This window comes from Gastrolobium bilobum, unplaced genomic scaffold (genome assembly GCF_033153095.1).
Source record: "Gastrolobium bilobum isolate Gb01-03AN ecotype WA unplaced genomic scaffold, APGP_CSIRO_Gbil_v1 utg20292, whole genome shotgun sequence".
Taxonomy (NCBI): domain Eukaryota; kingdom Viridiplantae; phylum Streptophyta; class Magnoliopsida; order Fabales; family Fabaceae; genus Gastrolobium; species Gastrolobium bilobum.
The window spans coordinates 264414-277673 of NW_026897798.1; the positions used below are offsets into that span (position 1 = coordinate 264414).

A 13260-nucleotide genomic window follows, 5' to 3' on the forward strand; every position below is an offset into this window, starting at 1 on the left:
TCTTCCTACTTGCCTTCATTTGGTCAGGGAATCACGTCACGAAAGTCCTTCTCATCAACAACACGAGAATTGACTGAAGAGAAGCACTTTTTGGCGGCTCTTCGCTTAAAGGGCATGCTTGATGCCTGTGAAAGTTTCATTCATTGTTCTCCCCTCCGCATTCATAGCCCCATGATCCATGTAAAACTAAAACATAAACCAAACACTTCGTCAATAATATATCATGAACAATTTTACATATATGTATACGTAACGTAAATCTAGTAATTAATACAATTTTTTATTATTGTTCAACTGTTTATAAGGTGATATTAGAATTGTTTTTCTCCATGGGGGATATAGTATCTTAATATAATAGTGATATGATAGACACAATGATATAAACCAAAACTGTTCGGAGACTCACGGTGAATATAATCTCAACCAATAGTAAAGGGATTTTGTGAGAGCACGAGGGCTCTAAGGAGGTATTTTAGCAGAATAACAGCTATGGAATTATTGTGTAGAAAGTATACTGAAGAAAGTATATATAGATGAAAAAATTCTCCTGAAGAATGAGAGAACGAGTCATAATCGTTTTTTTCTAATAGGTAATACTACATATGCACCTAATTTTCTGTACATCTTTTCAATTAAAATTAAACAACAAATACCAATGTTGACATATAATAAAGAAAAATAGGATTTCAAATACATCTGTTAGATTTTAAATGGAAGTAATATGTACTACTGATATACCAAAGATGAGCTCTCTCTATAGGTGTGAGGTAAACACACTTCCATGAAGAGTGAGGTGTGAGCTATGCTCTGCATGAGAGTGAGACCATGTATAATGAGGGTTAAAAGTATCATTTTAAGAATATAAGAGAGTGACCCCTTATATGGATCCAAATGGTTGGACCGAACTGAACTAGAGAGGCATTTCCAGAATAAAGTTATGTATAATATTAAATATATAATATAAAATTATGGGTTAAATGTATATCCTTTTAGCTTTTAATATTACATCTTACCAGTTAGACATAATTATAATATGAAAATTTGTTCTTTTTCTCTCTCTAAGTCAACTGAAGTAATTGAATTGAAGAGAAAAAAAAAAGTAATTTTTCATATTATAACTATACTTACCGATAAGATATAATAGTGTTAAACATTATAAAAATACAAGATTATGTCCTTTAAAAGCAGAAACTTTTTTCCTTAAAATTATTCATATACCTTTAACTAATAACTTAAACTTTTACGAGAGATTCATATCATATAACATTATCCATATCATATAACATTATCCATAAAATAATAATAATAATATTAAATGGAGAGTTTTCTTTAAAACTGCTTCATCATGTAGAATGGCTTATTATTATTATTATTATTATTATTATTATTATTATTATATCAACAAAAACACAGGGGCCGCATGTCTTGAGCTCAACATTTTATCAATTGGTGACAACGATGCCAAATTAATGTTCACAAGTTAGTTAGAACTAACTTAAATCATAAGTTGTGAGCATTGTTGTCAGGTTTGCTGGCTTTAGGCGCCTATTACAACCTCCCTCCTTCTAGGCCATTTTCTTTTGTGGGTTGTCATCATCTTTTGAGCAAACATCAAAAGCAATATTTTAGAGTTGTTAATTTGGCGATAATAATCAAAACTATTCAAAGTACTTGAAATGCATGTTTGGTGTTCTAGATTGCTTTAGGTAGACAAAAGAATGTGGAATCATGGTTGTGTCAAAAGGCAATTATGTTGTTTCAAGTTGGGCTATGTGGGTCACGTACAGCAAAAAATACCTGGCCCAATTTGAGAGACTCCTAATACAAGTTGTTGTTGTTGTTTTCCAAATGAGTAAATTTACATGTACTTGTTTATCTTCAACATGTTTTTGTTTAATTGTCCTTTCCCTTACAATTTCATTGGTCAATAATGGCAGTCATTGATGAACCTAACTTGGTTCACCAGAAAAACCATGTGCTTTATGGCACCAATCAATTAAATATTAATGGTGGATTAGGTGGTCAAGTAATTCGCACGAAACAATACCCACATTATAAAAGTCAAATCTTGTTTGAGACAATAGCTTATGCCCAAAGATCTTATCGTCACTCAAAGCAAAACTTTGATTTTTATAACACTAAACGTTAATGTTAAACACTAAAACATATGGCAATGGCACGAGTTAATACACAAAAGGGTCCCAAAAGGTTAGTCTATTTATTAGTTTTATGGACTTGATACTCTAAAAGTCAATTTTGAAGTTTTTTTTCCCCAAAGCCAGCTCTACCAAGTGTCGGTGAATAAAACAACGGTGATGTCAAGTTATTATTCCAGCTTTCCAAAGAAAAAGAAAAAACGTTATTAGTTCAGGATTCAGGAGATAGCACTTAGTTGATGGATGTTTCGATTATTTTAAAAAACAAAAAACACATTTTTATTGGTGTTTCAATTATTATTATTATTATTATTATTATTATTATTAACGTACCATTGCTTAAATCAATTATTTTCTCAACCATCGAAAAGCTGGCAAAAGTTATTAAACATTATGTTGATCCAATCTTGAATTTCTAATCGCCATGTGTCAATCTCGAATCGAATACTTATAGTTTAATTCCATTTAATCTTACTAGTTTAGTTCCTCATTGGCTGAATATTTTACTTTACTATTGGTTGAAAAATACTTTTTTAAATCTAGGACAAAGTTCAAAACTCTCATAGGGTATTGATTTGAATCACTTTCTATGTTTTTTTTAATCATCTAATTCTCTGTGATTTTTTTCATCCACACCCCTCTTTAATACCGTTAAAAAAACTAACTAAGGAATAAGGATACATATTCTACTCTTCTTAGAAAAAGAAAATAAAGTAATAAAGAAAAAAGAAAATAAGATCAAATCTTATGAAAACTTATAACCTCATCTGCACGGACACGCAAATTTGCATGTCGGATACGTGTCCGACACGGACACGCTTCGACACGCTCGGACATGCGTCCGACACGTGATCAACATTTCGGGACACGCGGTCAACATTGGGGGACATGCTCGGACACTTTTTTTTTTTAAATCTTAATTTTATTTTGTTAACTAAATATAAAAGAAATAATTTATAAATTAATTTTTTCTATTATGAAATTTGACATTAAAAATTAACAAAGTACAAAAAAATTATTTATATTTATGTTATGAAATTTAAACATTTGATTGGTTATATGATTTAGTATGGACTCTTATATGTATTAAATATAAATTATATTATATATATTAAAAATTTTATTTAATATCAAAACGTGTCCCAATGTGTCAAAATATGACATTTTTTAGAATTAACGTGTCGGCGTGTCGTGTCATGTCCCGTGCCCCGTGTCCGTGTCCGTGTCCATGCATCGTAGCTTATAACACTTGAAAAATAGCAAAAGAAATCAAATGTTTTATGTGTCTAAATAAAAATAATAATGCAAAAAAATAGATTAAGAATAAAAATAATAAGATCAAATATATTAAAAATCACAACAGTGACAGAAAAAATTAAAATTAAAAAATAGTTTAAATGCGAAAAAAATAGTGACGACAAAAAAATAGAAAAAAAAATTAAAATAAAAAAATAGAACAAAAAAAAATCACAGTTATCAATTTCTAATATATTCGCTTTTATTTCATTTCTAGTTTTTTATCCTTGGTCTATTTATTCTTTTTATTAGGATACATTTGATCTTTTTTATATTTCTATTTTATTTTCTCTCTTTTTTTATTTTTTTTTATGAAAAATTTTAGTAGATGGGGAGAAATAAGGCTAAAAAAATTGAGGAGAAAATCAAAATAAAATAGACCAAATACATTTAAATAAAAAAGAATAAAATAAAACTAAGTAAAAATCATTTGATCCAATCCTTTCGGTTTGATCACGTAATCATCCATTCGGTTTGGATTTTTTTTCAAATCCAATCCAATCCAAAAAAAATTCGGTTTGGATTGGATCGATTTTTTTTAAAATCCTAAAATTTGTTTCATGATTATTGTGCAAATAACATCTTTTGTATATATTGACTTTGTAATTATTATTTTTTTGAAATATAAAAGTATCAGTAAACGATAATATATATTTTTTTTTTTTTTTTGCAATGAGATATGAAGCTCTACAGAGATGAAATTTTGTTGATGAGATGTGACTAGGTTTTTTCTTGGGTTTAGTTGATAGGTTAATGGGTCTTGGGTTTAGAAATTTTTGGGCTATGATTGAAAAAAAGCCCAAATAAGTAAAGAAGAATTAATATATTGGATCGGTTTGGATTGGATAGGTTTTCATCAACCAATCCAAAATCGATCCAATCCAATTAAAATTTACAATTTTTTTTCGATTTTCAATTTATTCCGTTCGATCACTGCAGTTTGAATCAGTTTGGATCACTTGATGAACACCCCTACTGATAAGTGATTTCTTTTTATTTTATTTTTTATCTTAATGTTTTCTTCTAATTTTTTGTCTTTTAATGTATTTTTTTCATTTGGATTATTATTATTTTTTAATTTTAATCTTTTCTGTCACTATTGTGATTTTTAATATATTTAATCTTATTTTATCTTTTTTTGTTCTTATTCTATTTTTTTATACATTTTTTTTATTTTGACACATTTGACATTTTTTTTACTATTTTTTTTTATCACTTTATTTTCTTCTTCTTAAAAGGATAAAATATATATATATATATATATATATATTCAAAGCAATACCACGAGATTTTTGAACTTCTCTCTTAAATCTATTAAGTAAACTTGTTAGAAAAGATTTGAGGTATAAATGAGCTGTGGTTTAGGGTCAAACCAAACCAAAAACTCATGGTTTTGATTCGAGTTAAGCCATAAATGGTTATCAAACTAAGTTTAAAACACACCTACCAATAAGCCTTCACTCATTCGTCAAGTTTATATAAAGTTTGCGGATGCCTCTAACATCTCAATCTTCTTCATAAGGACTAAGGAGTGAATGTTAATTTACAGGAATGGTTGTGTTATCCACAACTTCAATCATCATGGTATTTAGAGAAGCTCCCACTCAGGTTCAGAGATACTACTAGTAAGCATTAATTTCTTTTGATCCTTCACTAAAGTTGGATCTATATTCTCCATGCAATCTCCCTTCACTTTTTCACTGTTCCCATGCAATGCTGCAAGCTCCTCATACTCTTGTTTTCTTGAACACTTCTTAGATAAAGAGAACCCTTGCCGCTTCTTTTTCTTAAAACAGAAAAAACACTTCAGTTAGAGGTGAAAATGAATGTGTACAAAATAAAGAGGAAAGGGGAAGGAGTGTGTGTGTGTGTACCTTGTTAGTCTTTAGATTACCACCTGCTTTGGGAACTGATTGAAGTTCATCTCCGGTCACCATGACACAAGTTTCATCAAGCTTAAGATGATCTTGTTGCATGGCTTTATGGCCTTGGTCTATTAACAGTATCAATCATTGTTACATGGAAACTTAAATGTAATTGGAATGTCTTAAATAATAAATAATAAAAAATATCAGTTACCATGACATTTTAAAAAGAAAAAAACCACAAGGGCATATATGATAAAAAAATATACTCTTTTGCAAACCACAAGGGCATATGTGATAAAAAAAAACACAGGGGCATAGGTGATTATGGAGTAAACCACAGGGGCATTGGTAAACTTTTTCTTAAAAAGTATCAGTTACCATGAAATTAGAATAACATGCAACTGAATGACTTAATACTATCAGCTTATATGTGCCTAAGCACGCAAGAGAACGGGATTATACAAAGAACCTCATGTCTACATACTTGAGAAAAAAAAAATCTATTTCAAACAGGTTTTAGAGTAACAGCATTTAGATATGCTCATGCAAACTTCACAAAACAAAAATAAACTTCCCATTTCAATTCAAAATGCATTTTTTATTGCTACCAAAAAATTTAGTTATGTCATGTGTTAAAAAAAATATTTAAGTCTACACATGTTCTATAAAGAAAGCAGTGTTGTTTCGGGAAAGAACATATTGCACTAAATATATATATGCAGTAGAGAAAACATTTTCTCGCCTATTAATGAGGAGGCTATAACACCAATGTCACGGAACCTTCACAAGATAAAAGATGGAAAAAATAGGTGAAGATTGTAAACTAGCAGAGGGTTCTGCAATAAAATTCTAAATAATGGACGAGTATGCAACCAACTGGTAAAAACCACACACAAATTTGAGTCACAAAGGGAATTGGAAAAATAACTAATATAATTAAAAAACAAAAAAGGTGGAGAAATTGATGAGGATGTAAATCATAGAATCAGAGCAGAGTGGATGAAATGACGCAGTGCATCTGGGTTTTTGTGTGACCGCAAAATCCCCCTTAAGTTAAAAGGAAAATTCTATAAAACAGCAGTAAGAGACCGGCAATGCTATATGGAGCGGAATGCTGGCCAGCACATAGGCAACATGAGCATAAGATGGGAGTAGCAGAGATGAGGATGTTAAGGTGGATGTGTGGTTATACAAGGATGGATAAGATAAAAAATGAAGATATTCGACGAAAGGTAGGAGTAGTACCGGTAGCCGAAAAGATGAGAGAACATAGATTGAGGTGGTTTGGGCACGTGATGAGAAGGCCTCTGGATGCTCCTATCAGAACAGAAGTTTGTTACCAAGAGCTCAACACAAAAAGAGGCAGAGGTAGGCCAAAACTTACTTGGGGAAAGGTAGTAAAACAAGACTTAATGGAGTGGGATATAGATTGACGGACGGTATGTCTTAGAACGGAATGGAGAAAAGCTATAAGTATGGTGGAGGGTTAGATCCGTTGTTATTCCTATGTTCCAGATAGTCCCTTTTTAGTCCTTTTCCCCTTAATTTTCTCCACTTCTTCTTTTGCCTTTCTTTTTTTACTTTTATTTATTTATATATACATATATATATATTACTACTTCTCGTTTTTTTTTTTTTTTACAACCGTTTTGTATCTTTCATGTGGGTTCATCTACCACCGACCCCAATTAACTTGGGATAAAGGTGATGTTGATGTTGATGTTGTTGAATTAAAAAACAAAAAACAAATCAATTCAATGCTTGTCTGAATTCAAGTGATGAAGAGGGATTAGCATTTAAGAACCAGCAAAGGTTTAGGGACTAGCTCCCAAAGAACATAAATTTATTTAAATTGATTGGTAGTAACCTATCTAACGCCCACAAAAAGGGGAAGAATCAAATACATGAAAGACCTAACAACATTTAAGCATGGTTCATGCCAATGTTTTAAATTGGTCCTGGCTTGAAGAAAGAGAGGTGATAAATTCATCAAAATAAATAACCAAATTCTGCCCTTTTGAAGGGCATGAGGTCCTTTCTGCAAACTTTTTCATTTCGATAGAGAGTAGCTTTGACATATACAGAAAAATGAAGCGCAAAACAAAAACTCATGTCACCTACACCTAATCCCCAAAACCTAATGTACATGTTCCAACAAAAGAACAATCTACATGCCTACTTCCTAATTTCATATGGAAAAGCTGAATGAATTGCTACCACCTTTATCCCTAAAGCCACCGCCGCGATTCAGTTTTCTAAGGTTTCTAAGTAGAACAACAATCAATCCTTATACCTATCCAAACTGGGGATTCACAAGTGAAAGCAAAATGAAAATTTAGCTCTTTAAAAATAAGTAACACTAATCAATGAATAGAAAAGGATATGCAAAGCATGCCAGTAGGCCAGTTAAAACTTAAAGATGATTTAAGTAACTTCCTTTTCCATTCAGAAGAATTTCATTTTAAATGAAAAAAGCTCACTTTCCACAAAATAATTGTTCGGACCTCTCAAATACAGCGTTACAGCCAAACAGGGATGTCTCTTAACTATTTTCTTTTCATGCAACATTTGCAAAAAGCAACCAGCACCGTGATACACTTCAGAGTGATATATATTAATACCTATAATAAGTGTTTCCGAGTGATTTGAATCAATAACTACAGTCAGTAACTACTTCAGAATGATCTGAATTAATACCCGGGTGAGACAGAACCACCATGCTATCAGAACAATCATCCGACTGTATTGTTTTATCCATGGAGAAACCTACCAAAGAAACAATACACTTACTAAAAAACCCATCAGAAGTCAAAAGTGATCAACCAAAAACAATGAGGAAAAATCTGAAACCATAACCAAGAGATACAGAAAACTCACCAACGGACTCTCCAAATGGGACATGAGAGGAAGAACTCGTATTAATCTGTTTCTCTTCAGCTGATTTATCTAGTACCGGAATATTGGGGAATAGTTTAGTACTAGCATTTTCAATTTCATTACAACAGTCTGCTACAGAGGCAAGCCTTGAAGCTGGCTCTGAAAAACTAATTGCACTATTTTGATTTTGATTATGATTTTCTTTTGAGATCTCAGAAGGTTGTGATGTCCTGCATGTATCTGTTTCTGCCAAAGTGATTTCATCGAATATCTTTGTTGCAGCCATTTTTTTATTTTCTTGATTTTTACAGAAACCAAGGTTTGATTTAATATCCCTACTCCCAACATACTGTCTTGAATGTGAAATAAAATTGCTTCCTTTGACAGAATTTCTTGAAGATGACATGAACGAAGCATCAGTCTCACAAGTTACATCATACGATGCAGCATGGATGGCATCATTATCAACATTTTGATGAATCCTTGAATCCTCAGTTGTTTGCTTGGTGTCAGCCTTTGCAGATCTTTTCTTGAGAACTTGAAATGGTTTCTTACAGAACCCAGCATCAGTATATTGATCTATTGGCAATTCGGAGTCTACCTTTTCATCCAAATCACATGAAGATGGAGGAAGTAAATCTTGCACAATATCTGAATACAACTTTTTAACACTTGTCCCAACAGCCAGCATCTGATTCTCTATGTATTTAACTGTGTCCTACACCGAAAGAACAAATATATATAAGGAAGATTGCCAATTAATGGCAGGGTAGGGAACTATCAGTCCCCAAAAACTTTAACTCACTACTGGTAAAAAATTGAGATCATATACAAAAAGGCTTTCAGAAAGATTATCATAGATAAGACAAATATAAGAGCACAGTTGCATTCAATACTCAAATCATTAATCAAGGAAGTCAAAGGAGAAAGATGATACGTATCGCAAGTAGAGTGGGGTCAAGCAACACTCAAAGTTGCTGACTGATTACGTGGCATTGTTGTAAGGGATTAAGCACGTGTGTAAATATAGAATGTTTAGGTCAGAATGTTGAGGTCAGTTAGGTGGTTAGTAGGAGGGGAGTTTGTTACAATGTTTTGAGTCAATAACAGTGCATGGCACCATGCATGTAGAATATAAGCAGAGAGAGAGGTGAGAGAATGGTCTTGCAGAATCATTTTATCAGTAATAATACGTTCAGTTGGAGTTCATTTTTCAATAGGATCTGTGATCCTATGATTGGTGCTTTCATTGTTCGAACCTTCTTCACCTTCGTCTTTTGTACTCCATAGAGATGAGGGTACAGGAGTTATTAGAAGAATTCAACACATTCCAATTGCGTGTGGATCAAAGAATTGATGAGACGCAGGCACGTAATCATGATCAGTTCTTGCGTTTGGAGGGAAGGTTGGATAAAAATCAGATGCGAATTTCTTTGTTAGTAGCTTAGATGCACGAGATGCATGCTGTAGTGATGGCAGGAGACGCACGCCATCGTGATGTTAATAGAATGGCGCAAAGTGTACCCATCGTGGAAACTTCAATGTACTTGAATGGTGTGTCTCAACCAAAGAATCCGGAACAGAGACCTTTGTCTAGTTTGTTCGCATGGAGTTACCTTAATTTGAGGGTTCTGATCCATATAATTGGATCTTTAAAGCAGAACTACTCTTTAACATTCATCAAGTTCCTGAAGAGTACAAGGTGCAAATCGTAGGGGTGAAGATGGAAGGCATGGCTGCTTTAAGGTACCAGTGGATTGTGAGGGAGTAATGTTCGTTCTTGGCAGCAGTTTACTCAAGCCCTTTTACAGCGTTTTGGGGCTTCTTCGTACTCAGACGTTAAAGGGCGCTTGTCAAAGCTTTCGCACGAGGGAATGTTGCAGGATCACATTCAACAATTTTGTTGAACTTGGTAACCGGACTTGCAGATGATTTAGTGATGAGTTTTTTCGTCTCAGGCCTCAAACCAAAGTTGCAGAGTGTGGTGCAATTGAATGAGCCACGATCTTTACATCAAGCTTTGAAATGAGCTTTAGCTTATGATGACCATCACACTGAACTTCGCCAGTCTTTTGGATTGTATCAAAGACTCTTAGCGATGAAAAGTGTTACGGGGTTTGAGTACACAAATGCAACTTTGGCAACAATTACAAATTCTACACAAAGTTTAGCTTTACCAGCTTCATCAAATGTGAAACAGTTAACACATGAACAACTGTAGAAGAAGTGTGAATTGGGGCTGTGTTATAATTGTGATGAGTGTTGGTCTGCAAAGCATTAATGCAAAAGTAAACTCATGTTGTTGGTACAATGAAGAATTGGCAATCAGGAGGTGGTGCATCTGAGAAACAACATTGCATTCTTTAACAGAGGAGTCTAGGGGACGTTCGTTAATCTTTGTAACAGAATGGGGAGGTAAATCAGTTTCGATCTTGTTGACACAGGGAGTACGCATAATTTCATTAATAGAGAACTAGTTGTAACGCTCAAATTGCCAATAACACGCACCAAAAAATGCGAGTTTTCTAGGGCAGTGGCGAATATCTGTGCTGTGACAAGAAGAGTGCTAAAGTGCAGCTTAAACTACAAGATACAGTATTTGTGGTAGACTTGTGGATATTGGAACTCAGTAGATTTCTCTGATCCTATCAAAAGACAACCATAATGTGCTTGGGGGGTTTTAAAGCATTAAGGCGAGAGGTGCCAAAAAGTGCACACCACACTGAAGAAAGGAGTTTAACCTTTGAAAATGAACAAAAAGCCTCATTTGTTAACTAATTTGCATTAATTTTCCATATAAATTAGGCATAACATTCATTCATTGTAAAAGTAAAACATATGTTCAATTTACAAAATCCTAAGCTATAGTTTTTTCCTTAGCGTTCTGATCATTTAACCCCCTTTAACATTTAGACTATTTTACTAACCTGAACAAGAAATGCTTGCTTCATGCCTAACTAAAGGGCTGACCCCTTTCGGTGCCGGCCAGATGCCTTTGACTACACTTCTTAGAACAATAATTACAGACAATACTACTATACTAGGGACATAAAAGCCAGAAAGGAAGAAAAGTTGCAGCTTTACTGGTAGCAGTGCAGAAAGTAAAACATAAAATTTTAGTTATTCAATCACAGACATGTATAACAAGCAATGGCATGTGCACTAGGGTATTTGAGATTTCAACCTAAATCAATGTATATGGGATAGGTTAAGGTTAAATGACAACAAAGGTATACCTCGTACATCATGTCTTCTGCCTCAAGGCACAAATTCTCAAATTTCTGGTACATATTTCCAACCCAATTTATGCCTTTTACATCCATAGTGATCATAATATCCTTTTTAGAATAGTAATTTCTCCTGATATTATCTTATTTGAGTAAGGTTACAATTCCTCTTGCCTCAACTTCAAGGTGGTTCTACCCGATTATCTGCAAGAAACCAGAAAGGAAATTGATGGAAAACATCAGCATCAACCAAAAAGTACATTGATCAGGGAATGTCATCACACATCACAAAGACATAAAATGAATTGCAGATGAATTCCAGCCCATAACACAATCAGATATCACAAGACACAAGCATCCATCCAAAATCCCAAGCAATAATGAGAAATCAATTAAACAGGCCATTACCTAATAATAATGCAAAACTTAAAACCACAACTTCCCATAGTCCCACTTGGTACCTACAAAACAACAGGACCAGCCTATAACTATATCTTAAACCATACCAGAATCTTCAAGTAATTTACCACACATAACCCTGAATATTTAACTTCTTTATCCTAAACAATCCCCAGCTTCTACCACAATCCCCAGCTTCTACCCCCAGGGACCTCTTCTCTCTCATCAACAAAGAGAGAGAAACAAAAACAATAAGTGAACTTTAACTTTCCTTAATCAAAATTACCATATACAAATCACTGAAGCAAAGCAAGAGGAAAAATTTGCCTAAGGGACGGCTGAAATTAAAATTAACACACACACACCAAATTAAATTAAACACAACAAAAAAAGTAAAAAGAAAAGAGAGAGAGAGAGAGAGAGAGAGAGAGAGAGAGAGAGGGTACAACACAATAACTACAAAAAATAGCTAATATGTCAACAAAGAAAAGAACTTTTGATCAGAAAACAAAAACCCATTTTGAGTATGAAGTAAGAGGATGGCTGGTTTGATCATGGAAAGGATCAGAGCTTACTTGTTCCTGAGAAAATTAGAGAACACCCATCAACCACAAGCAGGAGGAGTCATTCCATACCCCAATTCCTTAGCGTTTTATGACTTGTGAAGAAGGGTACGGTACGAGGAGGAAGATAGAAAGTAAACGCAAGCACAAAAGATTCAGCTTCTTCTGACCCTATGTTGCACACGTGTACCTCATTCCTATGTTCTACTTGCTAACTAGGACGTTGTTATTATTCTTATTTTATTCCTAAGTTCTGTTCTATGTACGACATCCCCATCCTTCTTAATGTCTGTTACTATGATTTTTATCATAGACAAATACAAACAATTGTATAATTAAAATGTAAGGAATTATGTTATCAAAAAAAAAAAATGTAAGGAATTAAAATCTTTTATTGTGTGCTCACTTATGGTATTTATTTATTGACTTTAATGTTTTCCTACAGAAATATTAAGTATTTATGTTGGATTTATTTATATGATTAGAAATTTCCAATTCATTTCTTTTTACGGACTCTTTCGTTAAACTACATAATATATATCGCATAAAGTTTTGGGGAAAGGGTGTTTAAGTTTGTTTTTAAATTACCATAATAGGTAAATTTAAAAATGGAAACAGTTACACCCCAAAAAAAAAAGAGTAGAAATAGAAATTAGTTTCTCTTTGATCGAATAGTAATATAAATTAGATACTTTTTGATTACATTGTAGAGCATCCAACGAGTTAGTTGAGACGGCTGATTTTTTAAAATAATATATATTTCTTTAAATATTATTGTACAGTCTTAGTATTGATTTAATTTTTTAAAATAATACAATCTTAATACTGGTTGGATTCTTTTACCTGACTGACACTGACTAAAATAATACAATCT

General features: G+C 33.0%; 1 protein-coding gene across 2 annotated transcripts; it reads right to left on the reverse strand.

Moving 5' to 3' along the window:
• Positions 1-4807: 4807 nt before the first annotated feature.
• On the reverse strand, positions 4808-12526 carry LOC133310412 (uncharacterized). 2 transcript variants are annotated; one of them, XM_061511345.1, is made up of 6 exons: positions 12399-12526; positions 11434-11628; positions 8198-8908; positions 8018-8086; positions 5327-5445; positions 4808-5238 (listed from the first exon to the last, which is right to left on the reverse strand). In XM_061511345.1, exons 3-6 carry the CDS (start codon positions 8886-8888, stop codon positions 5041-5043), a joined length of 1077 nt encoding a protein of 358 aa, XP_061367329.1. In that variant the 5' UTR covers positions 8889-8908; positions 11434-11628; positions 12399-12526; the 3' UTR covers positions 4808-5040. The 2 variants fall into 2 exon arrangements, with proteins under 2 accessions (XP_061367329.1, XP_061367328.1); XM_061511344.1 differs by having other exon boundaries at positions 4812-5238; positions 8198-8915.
• Between the last annotated feature and the right edge of the window lie 734 nt (positions 12527-13260).

Bases quoted from the DNA above. Each gene is read 5' to 3' on its own strand.
- LOC133310412 (XM_061511344.1), bottom strand. From the start codon at position 11,529: ATGATCACTATGGATGTAAAAGGCATAAATTGGGTTGGAAATATGTAC. The intron at 8,916-11,433 runs GTATACCTTTGT...CTTTCGGTGTAG, and splicing joins CAGAAGACATGATGTACGAG to GACACAGTTAAATACATAGA. The intron at 5,239-5,326 runs GTACACACACAC...TTCTGTTTTAAG, and splicing joins GTAATCTAAAGACTAACAAG to AAAAAGAAGCGGCAAGGGTT.